This window comes from Trachurus japonicus, chromosome 13 (genome assembly GCF_045865225.1).
Source record: "Trachurus japonicus isolate A0001 chromosome 13, Traja_1.0".
Lineage (NCBI taxonomy): Eukaryota > Metazoa > Chordata > Actinopteri > Carangiformes > Carangidae > Trachurus > Trachurus japonicus.
The window spans coordinates 9,768,429-9,791,998 of record NC_140919.1 but is presented as its reverse complement, the minus strand read 5'-3'; the positions used below and the strand labels follow the sequence as shown (position 1 = coordinate 9,791,998).

Sequence of the window (23,570 nt, the reverse complement as noted above, 5' to 3'; positions counted from 1 at the left end):
AAAAATCTGCTGTTTGCTGTCTGAAAGGCTGCTGGGCAGTTTGGCAGTTGGTGTGTTTGTGTGTGGGTGTGTGTTTTGTGGTCGGGGAGAAAACTGGGGCTCTCGAGTGTTCGATCGCATTAGAAAAAAACCCGTCAGGACGTTTTGTTAGAAAAATCCCAGATCCTCAGAGAGAGACGGAGACGTCTGGAAGTTTTTGAACAAAGTGGGAGCAGATGCAGATGAGGAGTTTATTATCAGAGTGATACATGGAGGGTGAGTCAGAGACGTATCGGTGACCGCTGTGCTTCCCCTCGCCGCTGCCAGACCGGTTAGCGATGAGTCTGCTGAAGAGCCACAGATCGTTTCTCAGCCTTCGACTGAACATTAGTTTTATTAAACACAGAGAGAAGCTGCTTTTATTTTATCTGAAGATTCATGTGTGGTTTTAAGAGCAAAAAAACATCTCAGTGTAGTTTTCCATCTCCTCTTTTAGCTTCTCTTTTGGAGCTCTCGTAACAACAGGTCGGTGTCAGCCAATCAGAAGAGAGGAGGAGGCTCCGAGTCTTTCTTCTGATTGGCTGACTGTTTTCTGAGCGATCCAATAAAAAAAATAGAGCAGATTTCAGAATAAAACACCCAGAGAAACCAAATCTTGCTGCTTTGTTGTTGGATGGATGGTGGGTCCAGGTGGTGAGGGGGCGGAGCTTTGTTGTGACATCACAAAGTGACAGGAAGTCCTGACGGCTGGGTTTAAGGCTCAGTTTCTGAATACAGGCTGTGTGCATTTCTCTGTGGACTGAGGCTTTGATACTTTCACAGTATTAATATAGAACCTAGAGCTGCTTTATAATCACACTACACATGGACATCTACCTTTATACTGTATGGAGCTTTAACACAAACATCTACCTTTATACTGTATGGAGCTTTAACACAAACATCTACCTTTATACTGTATGGAGCTTTAATACAAACACCTACCTTTATACTGTATGGAGCTTTAACACAAACATCTACCTTTATACTGTATGGAGCTTTAATACAAACATCTTCCTACCAAATAACAGACAGATGTTGGTGAGCAGCAGATATAAAGAACCAGATGTTTCCTCAGCAGCTAAAAAGTTGAATATTGTGGAGAGTTGTCTATGTTGTTGTTTGTTTGTCTTGAAGGTGAAGTGTTGTTCAGTACTGCCCCCAAATGGTCAAAAAATAACAATAATGCAGCTTAAATACTATTTACTATTAATTTAAAGTAGAATATGTGTAGTCGGTGTAATATATTTCTGTATTATGAGTCTTATTGGAGGTGGATGTTGACACTTCCTGCTCCTCTCTGAGCTCCAGCTGCCTTCACTCTGTCGTAGCTGCAGCTCAGGACGAACTCTCTGCTCCGAGACACGAGGCTCTTATGTAATTGTCCCGGGGCTGGGTTCATGCTGGGGTTAGCAACACAGGCACACATGTTTAGATTAACTCTCTAAAAGAAAACCTGTGTGTGTGTGTGTAGGCTGACGGCCTTCGTGATGAAGTCGTTCGGTGGAGCGAGGCCGTACATCTTTGTGAGTCCGGGTCACATCACCGAGGCCAGGACGTGGCTGTCGAGGCTCCAGAGACCCGACGGCTGCATCCGCTCAGTGGGAAAACTGTTCCACAACGAGATGAAGGTGACGTCACACACACACACACACTCATGTATACCCACACACCGAGGTTATTATAGTTTTAAAAAATTTCATTAGTTTTTCAGTTTGTTTGTTTTTTATTTCAGTTTAGTTTTAGTTAGTTCAATGAGTGATGAAGCAGTTTTAGTTTAGTTTTTATTTAGTCTTAGTTTTAGTTTTTCAGGTTTTAGGAGAAAGCCTCTGTCAAACCTCTGAAGATGAACTTCCAACTTTGTGGGATTTTTTCTGTTTAGTTGCATCCCATAATGTTCCCATCAGTCACTCATCAGGTTCCATTCACTCTTATCTACCTGTGGGTCGTACTCCAAGTCATCCCATATTGAGCTTTAGACATCTCTAAGAAAACTAAGCTGATGTTATCTGACTCAACTTTAGTTTTAGTTAAAGGGGACATAGAATGGAAATATCACTTTTTGAAGGCTCTTTAACATATATTTGGGTGTTTGTCTTGCCTTCCGGCCCCCAAAATGTGAGAATTGACAAAAAAAATCTGTAATTTTCAGACTCCATGTGGTTTTACCAGCTGTTCCCTCAGTTGTCCTCCTGTGATGTAACTAGTTTTTTCGAATTTGCATAACCCCACCCCTACCTGGTACAGGTAGAAGGGGACGGGGCAAGCAGTGGCTCATTTGCATTTAAAGGGACAGGCACTGAAACCAGCCGTTGTGAACAGGGCTGTTTTGAGAGGATGAAAAGAGCTGTCAGCATGTCACAGACATGTCTTTAAGACTCCTGGGAACTATTTTAATTTGTGAAAAAGGGGCAGAATATGTTTCCTTTAAGTTTCCTAAAATTATCTTTTCACTATTTCACAGTTTTAGTTTTAGTAAAAGCTTGTTTTAACTACCGGTATAATAACAAACACAGAGGAGCAGCTGAACTCAGTCCGTCGTCTTTCTAATAAAGTTTTTTTTTGTTTCCCCCAGGGAGGAGTGAGTGACGACGTGTCTCTGACGGCTTACATCACCGCCGCCATGTTGGAGCTGGACGGCAACGCCACAGTGAGTCTGACGTCTTTGTCCGCTGCCTGCAACCTGCAACCAGTTTCCTCCTGTCCTCTCTAATGTGTCCTCTCTGACGTGTCCTCTCCGTGTCTCCGTCAGGACCCCGTGGTCCAGGGTTGTCTCCGCTGCCTGAAGGCGGCGGCGTCCGCGCCCCTGGACAACCTGTACACCACGGCCCTGATGTCCTACACCTTCACTCTGGCTGGAGACGAGGACATGAGGAGCAAACTCATCACACAGCTGCACCAGAAGTCCAACACACAGGGTGAGACAGTGAAGGCATCGCCAGTGTGTGCACAGCTTCAGTTCACTGTTTAAAGGAATAGTTCAACATTGCCATAATCCCTATAGTCATAGCAGTAGGTTCATTACCTTTAATTGTCGGTGCAAGCTGTTTTCAGAACGGCGGAGCAGAGCCGTGAGCTGCTCAGAGCTACGCTACGGAGGCTCATGGGATTTCTTGGTTTCCCTCATCAAACTCATCAAATACACAATCCAACAACTCCACAACGCTCTGGTGGACAAGTTGTGACCTGCACATTCACCACGCTATGAGATAATAACACAACGTTACCAGACAGAGTTGTTTTAGAGGGAAATACAGAGACTGCTTGATGAAAAACTGTCCCTGAAGGCAACGCGCATCAGCGGTTTTGCATGAATTTCCCTCTAAAACAACTCTGTCTGGTAACGTTGTGTTATTATCTCATATTTTGATCTCTCAGTTTGATGAGGAAAACCAAGAAATCCCATGAGCCTCCGTAGCGTAGCTCTGAGCAGCTCACGGCTCTGCTCCGCCGTTCTAAAAATAGCTTGCACCGACAATTAAAGGTAACAAACCTACTGCTATATGACTATAGGGATTATGGCAATGGGCCAATTTGCCAAAAATGTTGAGCTATCCCTTTAAACATTGAACCAGTCTCCATGTGAGGCGTTTAGGGACCGTCAGTAAGTTGTAAATGTTTCTGTCTCACTGACGGTCGACTCGTCTCCGGCCGACAGGAGGAACGCGCCACTGGAACAGAGCCGGGGCTTCTGGGAAAGGCCTGGACTCTCTGGAGGTGGAGATCACCTCCTACGTGCTGCTGGCGCTGCTCTCCGGCGCCGCGCTGCCGGACTTCGGCCTGGACTACTCCTCCGACATCGTCCGCTGGCTCGCTCAGCAGCAGAACCCGTACGGCGGCTTCTCCTCCACACAGGTGACACACACATTTGAAATATTTATTTATGCCCACATAATAAAGGAGTACAAGGGTTCTTGCACAAGGGACATAAACACTGCCAGTGCAGTTGACAATGTAAGACGGTCAGACACAAAGCGCCTGGGCGGCTGAACACAGTTACATACAAAATGACCTCAGGTCAGATAGAAAACAGACATTCAAGGAAACAAAAAACATCGTTTCCTCCAGATTGAGCGGCTACCAATAATAACTGAGACTGAGCAGCACCCGGCCAACTGTTTAGCTCTTCTTTTGGGGAGTCCGGCCATCTGAAGGCCCCTCACAACCAACTTATACACATGCTCCAGACTGCCAAATATAAAGACTAGAAGTTGTTACATCTGTAGCCTATAGCTGAGACTGCCAAATATAAAGACTAGAAGTTTACACCTGTAGCCCAGCTGAGAGATGGTCTGGTTCAGCTGCTGCTATTTCAGCTCTTTGGTTAGACAGGCCTCCTCTAGGCTGTAATCAAAGGTACAGCCGACCTCCAGAATGAATGAACACCTCTATGATTTTCATTAACAACAACAACATCAGGAGTATTAGCTGTTACATTAGAGAATATTGAGACATCATTACACAGGCTGAACATACTCGGCTTCACAGTAGAGTGTTTATACAGCACGATGGTAGACCTGAAGATAGAGGAGATTATCTGCTGATATCAAATCCACAATTCTGTCATGCCTACATATGTAGAGCCCTCTGTAAACATGGCAACCATTTAGGATGTGAGACATGGTTTCAGCTATTTGTTCACTGCCATAGTGTAGACAGTAAGGAGCATGACTTCTGGAAACCAGATGGAGAGGTTCAGTTTAGTTGGTAAAACCTGCATCCACGCAGGTGAGACACACACACACACACACACACACTGAGTCAACTCTGACCTCTGTGACCTCTGACCCCCAGGACACGGTGGTGGCGCTCCAGGCTCTGGCTCAGTACGGCGCCGCCACCTACAGCTCGGAGGGCGTCACCACGGTAACGGTGACGTCGCTAGGAGGCATGAACAGAGAGTTCAGAGTGGAGCAGAGCAACAGGCTGCTGTACCAGGAGGAGAAGGTCCCAGAGATTCCAGGAGAGTTCACGGTCCGGGCCCAGGGCCAGAGCTGCGTGCTGGCGCAGGTAGGAACATCTGGAAAACAGCTGGTCAACAGCTGGATAACATCTGGATAACAGCTGGTTATTTACCCGTTAACAGCTGGTTTATTCATCTCTGTGTCAAAACTACAACAAGAAACTCAAAACAAAAAACAGGCTGGCGACGACACCAGAGGATTTGTGTTGATCACCAGTGACAACATCTGTAACATCTGGTAAACAGATGTTACTAATGATGACCAGATGTTTCAGATATTCTTATTGATGAACAGATCCAGATATTATACACTATCACATGTGGACAGATGTTTCAGATGTCATTATTGCTGACCAGGTGCTACAGATGTTGTAGATGTTACTAATGATGACCAGATGTTTCAGATATTCTTATTGATGAACAGATGTTGTAAACGTTATTTTCAAGGACCAGATGTTATACGTTATCACATGTGGACAGATGTTTCAGATGTCATTATTGATGACCAGATGTTGCAGATGTTATCACTGCTGAACAGATGTTAGAAATGTTACTATTGACGACCAGATGTAATGTCATCACATGTGGACAGATGTTTTAGTTGTTATTAATGAACAGATGTTCTGGCTGGTGAACAGATGTTGTAGATGTTATAATTATCAAGGACCAGATGCTACAGATGTGGACTGATGTTAGAAAAGTTATTATTGATAACCAGATGTTGTAGATATTATTAAGGACCAGATATTACAGATGTTGTCACAGTCTCCACGTCACTTGTGAATGGACGTTAGAAATGTCATTATGTCATTACTGGTGAAAAGATGTTACAGTTGTTGTTATTGCTGACCAGATGTTACAGCTGTGGACAGATGTTACAGATGTTATTATTGCTGACCAGATGTTGCTCCCCTCAGATCTCGATGCACTACAACGTCCCTCCTCCTGACGACTTCTCGGCCTTCAACATGTCGACTCACGTCATGGCCAAGTGCAACATCAGCCGCCCTCAGCTCATCGTCTTCCTGCACGTCAGGTGATCACATGACCTCACTCACTCACTCACTCACCCGATCGATCAGTCAGATGATCAATAATCAATAATCAATATCACTGATCAGTGGTTTCTGTTGGTTCTGCTCCGTGCTGCAGGTACCAGGGCCGGAGGGAGGAAACCAACATGGTGATCGTCAACATCAAACTGTTGTCGGGCTACATCCTGGACAAGAGCTCCCTCAACCTGGTCAGTCATCTATCTATCGATCTATCGATCTATCGATCGATCTATCGATCAATTAATCAAATTTAAAACTGCACAAATCATGTTTAAAGCAAGAACCAGTTCACTTCCGGGCAATATCCAGAAAATGTTTTGTGACATGGAGGGGGGGTTACAAAAATTCAATTTTAAAAAACATTGCGTTCGTTCAAAAAGGAAAAGTACGTGTATTTCAGTTGTTGGTTAAGGGATGACTTGTTTTTGTTAGATTGATAATAATTATTGTATAACCAATAATTAGACAATTATTGTTAATTATTAATAATATCCACTGGGGATATTGATGATAATATACGTTTTAAATTAATATTATCACTTAATAGATACGTAAGAAAGGGGGTAGGGTCATATAAGTTTTACTTCTACCTGCTCCTTTTCGGACACTGCTCTATTGTTTGTATTTTTTTGTTTTTAAATTGTATTTTTTTATGTTCAAAATAAATAAAATGCATTCAATCGATCAATCAATGAACAGACCATCAGTAATAACTGTGTGTGTGTGTGTGTGTGTTGCAGCTGAAGAGCGACTCGTCAGTGAAACGCATGGACGTGGACGAAGGACACATCAACATCTACTTAGACGGAGTACGACCAGTCAAACCAGTTACAGCAGGTTTAATGTCCGCAGGTTAACTGTCCGCTCTGCTAACGTGTGTGTGTGTGTGTGTGTGTGTGTGTGTGTGTGTGTGTGTGCAGCTGAAGAAGGATGAGATGAAGATGTACAGCGTGACGCTGGAGGAGGATCAGCCCGTCAGGAACCTGAAACCTGCCGTGATCAAAGTCTACGATTATTATCAGACCAGTAAGAGCTTCCTCTCGCTGCCCTTTCAAAATAAAAGCACCTGAAGCTAAGAGCCTCTCCTCTCTGCTGCCCTTTCAAAATAAAAGCACCTGAAGCCGCTTAAATTGATTTATATTAGTGTTTTGCTTCACTGTTCTGTTTGTACTGATTGATCAACTGATCGATTGATGTTTTTGTTGTTTCCAGGTGACGAGGCTGTAACTGAGTACACGTCTCCCTGTGCAGAGAGTAAGTGACACTTCTCTGTTATCTGTTGATTATTGATTATAGATAAACCAGTTTGATAAGAAACATCATCAGATCTCTCCCAGGCTCCGGCTTTATCATCTTTAGTATAAAAAGGTTTTATTGCTCATTAACAGACGTAAATGTTTCGTCCTCGTTATTTATAATTAGTTGTTGTGTGAACTGTATCTTAATATTTATTGATCTTTGATTGATCCTCGTTAACGTGGCACAGTCTTAGTGGATGAAGCTCAGACTGAAACAGGAAGTTAAGGCCGTATAGTTCTTGTTCTCCTGCCCACAAGTACATAATACTACATACAGACTTCCTACTATATGAACACATTAGTTTCCGTCACCAAGCTGATGTTCACACTGACGTTAACAACCAATATCCCAGAATTCCCAGAATGCATTTCACATGAAGTGGAGAACCAGAAGATAATATAACTTTAGTTTATCTATAGAGTTTGTTTATCAGCTCCATATCGACCTCATGTGTAACTGTGAAGCCCGGGTCAGGGAATCGAACCCAGAACCTTGATGCTATGAGACAACAGTGTAAAACCACTGCAACAAAACAATATGTGTGCTACAGTTTTACTAATGAATCTTCAGTTTTATGCATCTGGACCCGTTTAAACTGACTGAGTCATTATAATATTTAATATATGTACGTACAGTATAGACGTGGACAAAATAGTTTGTACCCGTCTGTTAAAGCAGGAAAAACTCACAATTGTCACTGAAATAATATATAATCATATTTTTTTTAAAAATATGAATAAGATTTAAGTTCATGATTTTTACTAATTAGAATTTTTCTCCAGACCACTTTGATTAGTTTTGTTTTTTAAAAATATTTCTGTTGAACCACAATTCAAAAGCAACATCTGATTTTTATTAGGTGATTTTCAAAACATTTTTTTTTTTTTATTATAACTTTTGTCAGTTTCACTGTTAATCATTATAATGAATCATTATGAATCATTGTTTGTTTGTTTAATTGTTTCCAGGCGACAGCATCAACGAGCTGTGAACATCCTGCGACGCCTCGAGTCAGTTAGAAGAATCACTGTGTTCAACAAAGAAACTTCTAGATGTTTATTTTTTTCTTACACTGTTTAATTTGACTTTTTTTTGTTTGTTTTATTTGTTTTTGTTTTTTACCCCTTTTTAATGATTTTTAGCCGTTTCCGTGTGAACGCCACTTTGTGTCTGAATGTTTTTATGTTTTTTCTTGTGGTTTTATTTTTTCTCTCTCTCCATTGGAACAGATTTTAATTTGTTCCACTTCCTGGTCATGTGATGTGATGTGATGTGATAGGACGAAACCTGTAAATTAGCAAAGATGAGAATCAACTCCGTCGTCATGGAGTCAACACACACACACACAAACACACACACACACACATACACATACACGTGTCTCAGTAACAGTTCTGTTTTTAATAGATTTGACAAAAATCCATATTATTCATACCTGAAAGTGACGCATGAGACGTACAGGGTACCAATAACACAGTATGGTCCGAGTATTGATTCAGAGTGTGTGTGCGTAGTGTGTAGTGTGTGTGTGTGTGTGTGTGTGTGTGTGTGTTTGCAACAGGAACTACTTTCTAGAAAATAAAAAAAAAAGCCCAACAGTGTGCGGAGTGAGTGAGTGTGAGGTGAGTTACTGTGTGTTCTGCTGTACCTGTAATAAAAAGGTAGATCGATACAACACTACCAACAATTTAAAATGTAACTGACTGACAATAAAATTTTCTAAAATGACAAAAATAAGTAAAAACTGTACTTATTTTCATTTCATACAATACTGTTTTCATCATCTCAATAGTAATATCATCATTATTATTATTAGCCTATTATTTTTTCATTCAGGCTTCCTCTACAGTACGTCCGCTCTTTTCAACATCGACAACAACAGTAAAGTTTTTATACCATCTAATTTACTATCAACAGACATGATTTAACAGCCTCGCCAGTGTTGAATAGTTTGGTTTGCACATTGTTATAATAAAAGGCAAGGAGGAGAGGGAGGGGGAGGAGGGAGAGGAGTCAGAATATATTAAGGTCTTTTCACTGATTCTATACTTCCTGTTTTAGAAGTAAACATGTCACTATCTCAGGCACCACAATCATAAATTATTATCGTCACTGCACCGACACATGAAACTAAACCACAGTTCCACATGCGCCATTTATATAAAAAATCACAGTCTGTTCGTCCTCGAGCACAGAAATCAATCAATCAATCAACGGATCGATAAGAAGATTCACCAACGACGTGACAATTGACACGATGACGACGAAGATGAAGACGTTTCTTTTCTTTTTTGTTTTTTTTTAAAGAGTCTGTTAAAGCTGAAGACACGAGTTTCCTTGATCCGCCCCCCTCCCCCCTCCACTCCTTACTGCTCTCTGCTCACAGTGGGGAGTCGAAACAGGAAGTGATGTCATAATGATGCAACAGCAAAACAAAAGTTTTGTTTTTAAGGCAAATGAGTTTTTTTTTTTTTTACGTGCCCTTATTTTGAAATTACAAATAAAAAGTTGCAGGACTGAATGTACAAAACATAACAAACATTTTGGTCTCAACTTAGTGTTACATATAGCCTACTACACTACACTTCCCATAATGCAACATGGTTTTCATTAGATCCTTGTTGGCTAGGAAGAGCTTAGTTAGCGCTCAGGTTTTTAAATTCTTTTTTTTTTCTCCTATTCACAAGTTTCCGAACGTCAACTATGGTCAAAACCGGAAGCCCGGAAGTTTTGCCGGTTTGGTGAAATTGTACGTTTACGTTTCCATGGTTTTCAGTCGTTGTCATAGTTGCGGTAAACGCATGGATCTATTGACGCTGGCTTTTAACACGGATGTCAATTTGTGTGATATCCACTGTTAAAAGCTGGTGTGATGATCCATGCGTTTTACAGATTTTCATTCATCATTCATCAAAATTCCAAGCATTTACCGCGACTACCGAAACCATGGAAACGTAAACATAAAATTCCACCGGAAGAGCAAAACCGGCTTACGTTTTTGACGTTCGGAAGAAGGTGGATAAACTGATTCATCTAATTGATTATGATCAGTTTAACAAGATAAACTGATCCGTTTAAAATATTTTGTACATTCAGAGTTAACGAGTAATATGAACCTGTCTATCCCCAGAGTGAGAGCCTGTGGACTCAACCTGCGATGAAAACGGCTTTGTGTGATTGGCTCCTTCACGGCGGGAGGGGGCAGGGGGGCGGAGCCGGACTCTCAGACTCGGCATCAATAACGACACGTAGTCAAGGCACAGTTCTGAATTTTGCATTAGTCCTTTTTTTTTGTTTTGTTGATCCTGCGTTAGCGTTAGCGTTAGCATCGGTCGGTCTCCGTAAGCGCTTCTGGTCGTCGTGGTTTCTCAGGCTGGCAGTGATGATGGCGGCCCCCCCCCTGCTGTGTCGTTGCATCATCCAGTTACCTAAAGGCTACTTGGCAAAAAAAAAGTCAAGCTTCTTAGTTTGAGTGTGTGTGTTATGTGTGTGTGTTTGTGTGTGTTGGTTGACAGGTGAGATTTTCCTCTTGAACAAGGTTCATGAGTACGTGGCGGCTGTGGTTTGACCAGTTCACAGGTTTGTTTGGGAGTCGACCGTAGATATTTAAAGGGTACAAATTATGTAAATATCACCTTTTGAAGGCTCTTTAACATATATAAGATGTTTGTTTTGCCTTCTTGCCCCAAAATGTGAGAATTGACAAAAAAAATCTGTAATTTTCAGGCTCCTGAGGTTCAAATCCATGTGGTTTTACGGGGCCGGTGTCATGTGGCTGAAGGTTTTTGTTCCAACCAATCAAGAGCAACACCGTTTGTTTGACCAATCAACTGTCTGAAGACTGATATCAGTTGATTCAATGAGTCTGCTGCTGATAATGGCATGGTTAGCTTAGCTTAGCACAAAAACAACTGTGTTCTGCTTCCTAATTCTGTGCTAAGCTAGGCTAACACGGGAGAATTTGATATTGATATTAACAGTCATCTTTGTTTATGTTCTAGTATTGATAAGTGTAGTTTAGCTTAGCATTAAATGTCTCCCCCAAGTAGTAGCATGTTATCTACACGTTATGACAGAACCATTGCAGGCTAGCTGTTTCCAGGCTAAGCTAAGCTAATCAGCTAACAGCTGAAGCTTTATACTTAGCATTTTACACATATCGAGACAGAGTGGTGTCAATCATTATCTCAAACTAGCTCCGACCCAAGGCATAAGCAAACTAAGCACAGTTTGCGTAGGGCCTCGTGACCACTAGGGGGCCCCAAAGAGCAATAAACGGTTTTAAAGCTGTAGTAAGTCCCACAAGAAATTCTGCATAAAAAACCCTTATTTGTTGTTGTTGCACATTGCTGGTGCAGGTTATTTAAAACCAAAAATTAACATAGTAGATGCCCCGTTTACAGCATATGCATTGTCTATTGGTTTATTTTGTTACTCTTAGTACCTACGCCTTAGATGATATTCAACCCCAGGCTGCACTTTTAGCTGAATTTGGTGCCATTTCATGATTAAAAAAAACATAGATGGGTAAAAACATACCAGGCTAGGAAGATGATATGTAATGACAGATTATAAAGATATAAGAATAAGTTAATAGGTGTGTAAATAATCAATAATCATTGAGGGCTCCCCCAACAAGTTTTTGCTAGCCTAGCCTATCTTAGCTTAGCTTAGCATACGGACTAGAAGCAGGAGGAGGAAATATAGGAACTCCATGATAATTTCTCTTTTTTTACATTTACAGTCAGAGCCAGGCTAGCTGTTTCCCCTTACTTCCAGTGTTTGTGCTAAGCTACGCTAAATGCCAAAACATCAACGCTACTTCTGAAGCTTTTATATGCTAATTAACAGCAGAAAAAGATACTTATTATCGATGCCGACAGCGCCGTGAGGCCTCCCACACTGTTCACTGGACAAACCACAGAGTGAAACTGCAGAATGAACTCCTGAGCTGTCGTCTAGAAACAAAACTAAACAAAACTAAACAAAAAAACACTCTGAAGTGAAGTGATGAAGTCGTGGAGACGTGAACCTGAACGTGCCGTGGTGTCGTGGTGTCGTGGATTTGATTTTTTTAGTGTTTTTAACGACGTTCAGTCTGAGCAGCACTGAGGTGACGAAGGTGACGAGGAGGAGGAGGAGGAGGAGGAAGCGGTGATGGATCGACTTCTCTTCTGTCTCATAGATTTCTACAACATCGTCGTGTTGCATGAAGAGTCTTTCAGATACATTTCACCCTCCACAGTCGTGATGAACAAACAGAAACATTGGCGTTAAGTCATTTGGCAAATTTCTCCTCAAGTAAAAAAAAAAAAAAGATAATTAAAAGAAAGAAGGGAAACAAATAATACAAAAAGGTTCAACAAACAGAAACTACTAGATCTCCATTTGGCAAATATAGAAAGGCTTTTTTTTTTTTTTTAAAGTCTCTGACATTTTGGTTTTATATACAACAGAGTGTGTGAGAGAGAGAGAGTGTGTGTGTGTGTGTGTCAAAGTGTGTGTGTGTCCTTCACGGGCTCCCTTTTTAAATCCAAACAGAATCACGTAGAAAACGTGGAGGTGAGACGTCGACACGGTCACGAAATCAATCAAACGGTGACGATTGAGTCAGAAACAAGGCGTTGTCGTCGTCGTTGTCGTGGAAACGGGGGGGGGGCAGGAAGGGCCTACAGAGTCTGTGCGAGTCCCTGCCGATATCGATTATTGATCAATCGATCGATCGATCCGCCTCAGTTCATGAACTGCGTGTATCCCTCCGCCCCCGTCACAATCACGTCCATCCAGATCCTCATGGCCTCGGCCGACGGCGCCACCATGTAGTAGAGCCGGTCGTGGGTCTTCACGCAGAACGTCAGCGACGGGTTCGGACTCTATAAAAATAAAAACATTAGACCAGAATTAAACTTTGATCTGCTTTTTGTTTTTAAATTCATTCAGGTTTTAAACTCAGCTTCGTCGTTTTCTGTTGTAAATTAAACTTTAAATGGACAAAAATTACGGAATGGCTCTTTAACAGATAATCAACAATCCATAATGAAATGATGGTAAACGTGTATTAAAAATCAATAACTGGAGGAAGAGGAAAGGAGGAAGAAGAGGAGGAGGAGGAGGAGGAAGAGGAAAAGCGGGAAGAGGGGGGACAAGGAGGAAGAGGAGGAAGAAGAAGGAGGAAGAAGACAAGGAGGAGAGGGAGGAGGAGGAAGAAGACAAGAAGGAGAGGGAGGAGGAAAAGCAGGAAGAGGGGGACAAGGAGGAAGAGGAGGAAGAAGACAAGGAGGAAAAAGAGGAAAAGTGGGAAGAGGGGGGGCAAGGAGGAAGATGAGGAAGAAGAGGAGGAAGGAGGAAGAAGACAAGGAGAAAGAGGAGGAAGAGGAAGAGAAGGAGGAAGAGGAGGAGGAAGAAGAGGGGGGAGGACGAGGAAGAAGAGGAGGTACGAAGAGGGAGACGAGGAGGAGGGGGGAGGAAGAGGGAGACAAGGAGGAAGAGGAGGAGGAGTAGAAGGAGGAAGAGGAAGAAGAGGAGGTATGAAGAGGGAGACAAGGAGGAAGAAGAGGAAGAAGATGATGAAGAGGAAGTGGAAGAAGAGGAAGAAGGAGGAAGAGAAGTTGGAAGTGGAAGAAGAGGAGGAAGAAGAGGGAGACAAGGAGGAAGAGGAGGGAGGAGGAGGAAGAGGAGGAAGAGGAGGGGGGAGGAAGAGGAAGAAGAGGAGGTACGAAGAGGGAGACAAGGAGGAAGAGGAGGAAGAAGAGAAGGAAGAAGATGATGAAGAGGAAGTGGAAGAAGAGGAAGAAGGAGGAAGAGAAGTTGGAAGTGGAAGAGGAGGAGGAAGAAGAGGAGGGAGAAGAGGAGAGAGGAAGGTTTGGATGACGTCACTCTGAAGCTTCTCATTGACTTGAATAGAGCCAATGAGGCGTTCAGGAGTCGCTCGTTCATGTTGGGATAGCTACAGTAACTACAGTTTGAGCCGGCGTTGCCATGGAGATACTTGGTTTTCAATGGAACAAACTGTTTTGGAAGCTGATTGAATAACCACAATCGTCATGGCAACGCAACAAATATATACATAAAAACTGATAAAAAGAATGAAATAAAATAGTTGTTTATCAACTTCAAGGATCAATATTGTCATAAATAAAAATAAATAAATCAATTGTTGCTCCAATTAATAAATCAACACTGAATATTCATTATTTGAACTCCAGTGTTTTTGTGTCTTCAGCCTGTTGTGTTGCCAAAACATTTAAACATTAATGCACATTTAAAGATAGAAAACTTTTCTGTAAATTGCAAAAAAAAACAAAAAAACATTTTACCAAATAAAAACAAATATAAATGACTCATCTTTGCCCAAATATTAACTCCTGAGCTCAAGAATGAACAGATTTTCTTCTAAATTAAACATTTATTTCATCCTCACTCCTCGTTTGTCCGAGCAAAGTTTCTCTGTAACATGAAGATGAAGTGACGAGACGAAATCTACGTCACACACACACACACACACACACACACACTGAAGATGAGGCAGCAGGTTCACGTTGTCAATCAGAAACAGAAACATGGTCGAACTGAGGCGTCGTTGATGTTAAAGGGATAGTTCAACATTTTGGCAAACTGGCCCATTGCCATAATCCCTATAGTCATAGCAGTAGGTTCGTTACCTTTAATTGTCGGTGCAAGCTATTTTTAGAACGGCGGAGCAGAGCCGTGAGCTGCTCAGAGCTACGCTACGGAGGCTCATTATGGGATTTCTTGGTTTCCCTCATCAAACTCATCAAATACACAATCCAACAACTCCACAACGCTCTGGTGGACAAGTTGTGACCTGCACATTCACCACGCTATGAGATAATAACACAACGTTACCAGACAGAGTTGTTTTAGAGGGAAATACGGAGACTGTTTGATGAAAAACTGTCCCTGAAGGCAACGCGCATCAGTGGTTTTGCATGAATTTCCCTCTAAAACAACTCTGTGTGGTAACGTTGTGTTATTATCTCATAGCGTGGTGAATGTGCAGGTCACAACTTGTCCACCAGAGCGTTGTGGAGTTGTTGGATTGTGTATTTAATGAGTTTGACGAGGGAAACCAAGAAATCCCATAATGAGCCTCCGTAGCATAGCTCTGAGCAGCTCACGGCTCTGCTCCGCCGTTCTAAAAATAGCTTGCACCGACAATTAAAGGTAACGAACCTACTGCTATGACTATAGGGATTATGGCAATGGGACAATTTGCCAAAATGTTGAATTATCCCTTTAAAGAAACATGACTAATGACGATTTTTCCTGTTTGTGTTTGAGTGTGAACAGGTTTGACCAGGACTCTCCACTGGGACCAGGCAGGATTAACAGACCAGAGGGAATCGAACCAGTGAACGTTGTAGTTCATGTTTCAGTCCACACACAGGATCAGAGGGGGGGGGGTTGGGTTGGGTTGAGGGGGGGCAGAGTGTGTGATACATACACTGGTCATATTCAAGTTGAAAAATCCTTTCTGTGACGGCAGCAGCAGCCGAAACAAAAACACACACACAAAAGAGAAAAAGACAAAAGAGAGAGAAGAGAAGAAGCAAAAAAACAGAGAGAGAGCGAAGAATAAAAAACAAACTAATACATAAATAAATAAATAAATAAATAAATAAACAACGTGTTTTAAATGAAAGCAGGAAGTGAGCGGAGGCGGTGTCGTCGTGGCGACTCGTACCTTGGTGGCGCTGCGCAGGTGATCGTAGTAAACCTCCTCTATGGCCTGGAAGTAGATCACTCCCTTCAGTTTGGTCTCATGTTTATCTGTGAGGAGGAGGAAGAGGAGGAGGAGGAGGAGGAGGAGGAGGAGGAGGAGGAGGAGGAGGAGGAGGAAGAGGAGGAGGAGGAGGAGGGGGGAGGAGGAGGAGGAGGAAGAAGAGGAGGAGGAGGAGGAGGAGGGGGGGGGGGGGGTGGAAGAGAAGGAGGTATGAAGAGGGGGACAAGGAGGAGCAGGAAGAAGAAGAGGAGGGAGGAGGAAAATGATGAAGAGGAGGAAGAAGAGGAAGAAGTGGAAAAAGAGAGGCAAGACGAAAGCGGAAGTTGAAGAAGAGGAGGAAGGAGAAAGAACAGGAGTAGGAAGAGGAGGAGGAAGTGGAAGAAGAGGAGGAAGGAGGAAGAGGAGGAGTAGAAAGAAGAAGAGGAGGAAGAACAGGAGTAGGAAGAGGAGGAGCAGGAGGAAGAGAAGGATGAAGAGGGGGAGGTAAGAAGAGGGAGGAGAAAGTGAAAGAAGAGAGGGGGAAGACGAAAGTGGAAGTTGAAGAAGAGGAGGAAGGAGAAAGAACAGGAGTAGGAAGAGGAGGAGGAAGTGGAAGAAGAGGAGGAAGGAGGAAGAGGAAGAAGAAGGAGGAAGAGGAGGAGGAAGTGGAAGAAGAGGAGGAAGGAGGAAGGGGAAGAAGAAGGAGGAAGAGGGGGAAGGAAGGAGGAAGAGGAGGAGGAAACAGGAAGTGGAAGAAGGGGAGGAAGGAAGGAGGAAGAGGAGGAGGAGAGAGAAGAAGGTGTGGTCAGACGTGTCATCACCACCTGGATGACGTCGCTCCATCAGACTCTGACTGTGACTGTGACTGATGGAAAAAGACGAGCGCAGCAACTTTGCCTCTGTTTCCGTGGCGATGATGATGCTGCTGCTGCTGCTCATTGTCTCTCTCCCTCCCTCCCTCTCTCCATCTCTCTCCATCCCTCTCTCTCTCTCTCTGTTGCGCTGCTCTGCTTCATGGTTGCGCGTTGTTTCATCAGCCACTGCAGCGCTGCAGAGAGGAACCGGTGGGGAACTCTCTCTCTCCTCCTCCTCTCCTCCTCCTCTCCTCTCCTCCTCTCCTCCTCTGCTCCTCAGGCACAAACACTCAGCAGCAGCAGCAGCAGCAGCAGCAGCAGCAGCAGCAGCAGCAGCAGCAGCAGGTAGAGGAGATGCTGCACGCCGCCGCACGCTGCACGCTACTGCACGCCGCCGCATTTCTAGGAACAACACTTTTCCTGTTAATGTGCAGCCATTATCCCGCTAACGACCTCTTTACGGCTCAAACAAGTCGGCGCGTGCGTCTAAAAACCAAAGACGGTTTAGAAACCAAGACCTTCCATGACTCTCAATCTGTTCTTGGACTTTTGCCTACATATTTGTGTGTACACATGTGTAGAAACCACCGCCGATTTGGCCTTCGTTCTCAGGACATTATACAGATGCAGGTCCCGAGAGTGAGAACGGAACTGGGCAAAAAGACTTTTAAATTTTCAGCCCCGTCGACCTGGAATGATGTGCAGAAGGACTTGAAACTGACACATCTTGTAACTCTGGGGGAATTCAGGTCAATTATAATAGACAGAGAATTGAGCTCAATCGGATTGTGTGATTGCGTTGTTTAATCATGTTTTCCTGAAATGTGTGATTGTATTTTATTTGAGTCTTGTGTGATGTGCAACTGAGCTGTTGTGTGCTGCCGTCTTGGCCAGGTCACTCTTGGAAAAGAGGTTTTAAATCTCAATGAGTTTTTTACCTGGTTAAATAAAGGATATTGATTGATTGATTGATGAGGAGTCAGCTTCCTGTATGATGTCACTAGGTTTCTGCACGGCCACGCCCCTTTAGGGAGACCAGAGGCAGTCTGGAGTGTATTGACTCCAATGGGACAATTTAACGTGAACACAGATTATGGTCTGTCCTTTCTCCCCACAGTCACTGAAGCAAATTATTTTGGACTCATTTTTCACAAGCCACATCTCTTCTGAACAGTTTGACACCAAAATGGCGATTTTCAGACGGAGAGATCCGGAGAAAATCCACTTTGTTCACGACCTGTCTCTGTCTCTACGACACACTCTCGCCAGATTTGGCACAGATCTCCTAGGCAACGTCAAACAAACGGCCGCGAACTCCCGTGAAAATGATTTAAATTATTTTTGTCATGCTAAATATTACTGTTAGTAGTGTAAATATTTAATGTTATCATAAGAAAATATAAATATCTCACTTTCATCTACCTACAGATTGTATAAATCCACACACACGATCACAGACGAGGTGGGGTGACGGTTGGCCATGCCCATTTAGAGAGACAGGAAGTGTAACCATTTCTATCACTGCACCATGGATGTAGCACTGCACACGGCGCCACACGCTGCACGCCGCTGCATTTCGAGGAACAACACTTTTCCTGTTAATGTGCAGCCATTATCCCACTAACGACCTCTTTACGGCTCAAACAAGTCGGCGCATGCGCACACAACAAAAGATTGTGTGAAGTTGTGTTCCCAGTCCATTCTAGCACAACTCCATCAAGAAACCCTGTCCTGGTCTTGCATTGTTGCATCTTCATCCATCTTATCCATCCATAAACAGTCTTTTTTTGTTTTTTCTTTGTCATAGTAGCGTCATGATAATTGTCTCTCTTTGTAGTTTTTTTGTCTGTTGGATACATGTGTGTTTTTCCTGTTTTATGAATTCTGTTGTTATGTCCTTGTGTTTATTTTAATGGCTTTTAACACCTTGCCAGGAGGACTACAGTCGGAAACTAGCCGTTGGCTAACACTGGCACTTTTACATTTTATTATGTCCATTGAAGGAATAGTATCTTTTTTTTTAAAGTGGGGTTGTATGATCTCCAAATAGCCCCTAAGTACTTTAATTGCAGTAGAAGACTCTCTGCACTCCTCCCGTTAGTAACGCCAGCCCATAACAGCCCTGCCCAGAGATTTACAACATACATTGTTGTGAATGGACCCAAAGAAACGGCTTATTTTCGCGGCCTAAAAGAGGTTTTACCTGGAAAAAAAAATACACAGTTCCATTGATCACTATAATATAATTTTTTCCAAACCAACTCACGTATCCCTCCGCCCAGGGTTAGCGCCCGCCGATCAGCAGTTGGTTAGGTCCAAATAAAAACTGTGTTTTTCCTGCACTTTGAGGGGCTGAAAAAAATTATATTATAGCGAACAATGGAACTGTGTATTTTTTTTCAGGTAAAACCTCTTTTAGGCCGTGAAAATAGGCCGTTTCTTTGGGTCCATTCACAACACTGTATGTTGTAAATCTCTGGGCAGGGCTATTATGGGCTGGTGTTGCTAACGGGAGGAGTGCAGAGAGTCTTCTACTGCAATTAAAGTACTTAGGGGCTATTTGGAGATCATACAACCCCACTTTAAAAAAAATGATACTATCCCTTTAATGTGCATTGTCCTCCTTAAATAAAATAAAATAAAATAAAAACTCCTCGCTGCTGCTTCGGCCTCCTCCTTCAGGTGAAACGACTTGACGCTCGTCTCTTCAAGGTCACGCACAAGGGCGGCGAGCGCTGCATCTCAATCAGAGAGCGTCCTCAGAGGCCGCCGCCGCTCCTCGCATCTTAACGACGCCGAGGAGCTTCAAGCAGCTTTAAGTGACGACTTCAAACATAGCAGCGCCGTCCCAGAGCTCGCAGCGTGACATCACGTTACCGCCGACAACCTGCTCAAGGTCTGGAGGAGGAGGACGCCGCCGGCTGTCAATCAAACCGCTTCAAATGTGTTAACTAACGAACGCTCATGTTTACGTGTTGCTGCTGAGAGCGCCTGAACGCATCACAGAAACCACTGATGTGACACAACACAAGAGTCTAAAACTGAAACAACTGGACTCAGTACAAATCTAAGGAAAACTTTATTTAAATGTTTCTGTTTGACGCCTGTTTATATTTAATATTTAATATATTTAATTTAAAAACGTTGCAAACGACATTCAATCAACTGTAACAATTAAATACTGTTTATAGTATTGACGAACCAATAATTTAATATATAATAAATCTTTAATATAATAATAGTACTTGTAATAATTATTCATAATCATAATATGTATGTGTGGTTTTAGATGCAGTATATCTTAATCTTAATAATAATAATAATAAAAAATCAAATCATTGTTTCAATAGATTTAAATCAAATTTTCTGTTTGTTTGATGTTTCTTCATTCTCTTTTGTCTGTTCATTTTTTCTTATAGCATTTGATTATTCTAATTTCTGATTTATTTTTTACTATAACTCTACATATAGATAAATACAATTATGCTGACTGTAGTTTGGAGTTCACCTGTAAAATGAATTGTCTCACTGAGTGTTGAAATATAACTGATGTAAAAGTGGATGTGAGGAAATAACAAGATCTATAAAAAAATAATAATAAATTGATTTCCTGATACTTTTATTTTGAAAAGCCTTTGAATACTGTTGTTTACCAGCGCAGAGGCCACGCCCACATCTCTGACTGACATCAACAGTTGCTAGGCTAGTTGCTAGTAATGTAATGTTTCTAAGTTGTGTTTTTGTCACAGTTAGTTTTTTTCTGCTGCTTCCTGTGATTTATTTTTTCAAAGTAAAAGCCCCATGCAGAGCGTGGTGGGTGGTCTTCTTACCGACGTAGTAGGACAGCGTCCTCTTGAGGCGGTCGAAGACGAACCAGCGCTTCTTCCAGGACTTGATCTTGCCTCCCATCTTGACCAGGTAGCCTTTACACATCTTCTCTGTGATGATGATGTGGTAGCAGGTGTCCACGCTGTGGCCCGACGACTCCACGTGGGAGCGCAGGTCGAACTCCTCCTTCCTGATGGGCAGGTAGCGAGTCATGGGCCGAGCCTGAGGCGGGAACACAGACACTTTTTATTTTATAATTTTATTTTAAAGGGACATTGTGTAACTTCTCCTGTTATCTATTCATGAAAATCGATTATCTGGTTCAAAAGTCTGTTTTTCATTAACCAGTAATCCCCCCCATCAACAAACTGAAGTGTTCCGGTAAGCTCTGAATTTCGAGGTGGCGTCTGTGAAAAGTCACCGCGGTAACGCAGTGAGGAGGAATGGAGCGTTACACTGATGCTGCATTCACCTGCAGTCGGGCAGACGGCCGTCGCTAACAAACCAGATGTCATTTTAGTCACAGAAGTCCAGAGAAAGACGGTAAAACGTGGGTCAGGTAAACAATACCACATCGCCGTGACAACATATCGTCACTTGTTTACATAGAGGCTTGTTTATGCCGTTACGTGCAGCGGCTGTCGTCCGTCTGCCGTCTGCCCAATTTCACGTGAATGCAGCATGAAAAATACGACTGAGTTGCTTGTGATATACAACCGCAACGCTAGATGGGAGGAATTCCTACACAATGTACCTTTAAAGGTATAATATGTAGGAATTCCCCCCATCTAGCGGTGCGGTTGCATATCTGAACGTATTCTTGATGTTGCATTCAGGTGAAATGGGGCAGACGTCAGACAGACAACAGACGCTGCATGTAACATGATAAACAAGTGTCTATGTAAACAAGTCAGGGTTTCCGCTGCATGTAATTGATCTTGGTGCACCGCCACGGCAAAATAAAAGCCGCCACACCTTCAGAATGATGATTTTTTTTAATTTAAATTTTTTAATGTTAAAACAATGTTAAGCAGGGTTTCCACAACCAGTTACCATTAGGTAGCTACTTTGCAGCCCTTTCCACTACAAAGTTACAACTTTCGACTCACAGCTGAGTTCTTTATTTCCTCCTCATTAAAAACGAAACTTATCAACCAGCGCATCCAGTGTCATACCATTAATTAACGACTCTGTGGCGGCCGGGGGACAAGCGCTTCGCACCTCAGCTCTGTGTGTGTTCATCTGTCGCGCTCTGTTTCGATTATTAAATAGGCTACAAACGTACACACATTGGCCTCACGTGTTTGTCATTCGCGGTGTTTTATTTTGAAAATTGACCGGATTCTCTCGTGTTTCTTTGTGTGACTTCCTGCCAAGATTGCCAAGACTGCATCTCCTTCCTCACACTACACAGTGGTGACAGTTTTAACAGGCCGAGCCCACAGCTCCACTGAGTTTCCGTGGTTACCTACGGTCACGCTGCCGCTCAACGTAAAAAATGGCGATGCATGTTTGATTTTGATGATAAAAAGCCAAATAAGTTACACACTGGGGCTTTAAATAGTGAAGAAGTCGGAGCTTTGATGTGTAATGACGCCGAATCGTTCACTCGTCCCAGAGTTAAATGTGATTTTCCACCTGAGCGGCGGCGGCGGCGGTGTGCCGGCAGGCCGGATTAACGGTGCATTCACTGACCTGGGAGAAGTTCTTGGCCCTCATCTTGACCTCTTTCTCCACCAGCTGCTGCCGGTGGAAAGTTTCATCCTGCAGCCGCTTCTCCGCCTCCTCCCTCCTCCTCCGCTCCTCCTCCAGCATCTGACGGCGAGCCAGGCTCTCTCGCTCCTGCAGGAGAGAGAGAGAGAGAGAGAGAGAGAGAGAGCTTTTTGATTACATATGTATTTGATCTGTGGATGGAGTTTGCAGAGCTCCTCGTTTTTCACTTGTGCATTCATACATTTATGAGTTCACGCTGCCACCGTGCAGCTGCACCACAGGGCTTACACATACTGTAGAGCACATACTATATACATATATACAGTAAACATATTTCATTTCATTTCATTTTGATTTATTCCAGTCATGGTTTACATACTTCACACGGTTGCACATATTTACATAATGTACATTACAGTAAGTCACCATAAATGAAAAGGAGCAGGATGAAGAAAAACTTATAGTACCTGCCCCTTTCTATAGTTATAATTGCATTGGCTTAATATCAACACCAATATTATACACTAATACACATATGTATGTATATAGTATATACATACTGCTAAGTCTCAAACAGACTCTGGTCTCTGTCTGGCTCCAGGTTTAAAGTTAATAAACAAAATCCTTAAAGTCTCCGTTAGAAGTCGGGTCTGTTTCTATTAATTTTCTACAAGTTCTTGTGAATGAACAAAACCTCTCACAGCCCATGATCGCCTGTTTGAGCCCTTTCTAGCTGCTTCATTCCTGCTACAGTTCTCAACCGGCTTGCAACTTTAAAACCCGACCCGGTCCGACCTGCGGGTGTTGGAGCTCGGACCATGAAACAGGACCCTAAAGAGAACGACCGTGGTCCGACCCGACTGAGTTATTTGTAAATGTTTTCAACCTGAACTCGATGCGTCCGGTCGTGTTGTTCGGTTCGTTGAGAACTCTGACTGAGCCGAGGAGTAAAAAAAAATAATGTTTTATGTTGATGTTGCTGATGTATGTTAAATGTACAGTATGTGTAGTGTTTGATGATGTTTTGTGCCAACACAGAACTATGTGCTACCATGCTGTGCCGACTTGTGCAGTCATTAATAAATGAAAAATGAGTTTCATCAGATTTGCTCTAAACT

The 23,570-nt window shown here is 42.8% G+C and overlaps 2 protein-coding genes across 2 annotated transcripts in view; one reads left to right on the top strand and one right to left on the bottom strand.

Annotated features, from left to right (window-relative positions):
• Positions 1 to 9,065, top strand: part of a2m1 (alpha-2-macroglobulin 1) — a 57,337-nt gene extending 48,272 nt beyond the window's left edge. The window contains exons 26-36 of the mRNA XM_085794813.1: positions 1,493 to 1,649; positions 2,594 to 2,668; positions 2,771 to 2,936; positions 3,677 to 3,873; positions 4,813 to 5,028; positions 5,899 to 6,017; positions 6,134 to 6,224; positions 6,777 to 6,845; positions 6,957 to 7,062; positions 7,249 to 7,290; positions 8,304 to 9,065. Of these exons, the coding sequence (XP_085650939.1) occupies positions 1,493 to 1,649; positions 2,594 to 2,668; positions 2,771 to 2,936; positions 3,677 to 3,873; positions 4,813 to 5,028; positions 5,899 to 6,017; positions 6,134 to 6,224; positions 6,777 to 6,845; positions 6,957 to 7,062; positions 7,249 to 7,290; positions 8,304 to 8,326 (1,261 nt within the window). The 3' untranslated portion in view covers positions 8,327 to 9,065. The remainder of the gene's footprint in view (positions 1 to 1,492; positions 1,650 to 2,593; positions 2,669 to 2,770; positions 2,937 to 3,676; positions 3,874 to 4,812; positions 5,029 to 5,898; positions 6,018 to 6,133; positions 6,225 to 6,776; positions 6,846 to 6,956; positions 7,063 to 7,248; positions 7,291 to 8,303) is intronic.
• Positions 8,718 to 23,570, bottom strand: part of phldb1b (pleckstrin homology-like domain, family B, member 1b) — a 146,956-nt gene continuing 132,103 nt past the window's right edge. The window contains exons 24-27 of the mRNA XM_085796635.1: positions 22,435 to 22,581; positions 20,742 to 20,961; positions 16,040 to 16,125; positions 8,718 to 13,208 (exon numbers count right to left, since the gene is read on the bottom strand). Coding sequence (XP_085652761.1) covers positions 13,068 to 13,208; positions 16,040 to 16,125; positions 20,742 to 20,961; positions 22,435 to 22,581 — 594 coding nt within the window. The 3' untranslated portion in view covers positions 8,718 to 13,067. The remainder of the gene's footprint in view (positions 13,209 to 16,039; positions 16,126 to 20,741; positions 20,962 to 22,434; positions 22,582 to 23,570) is intronic.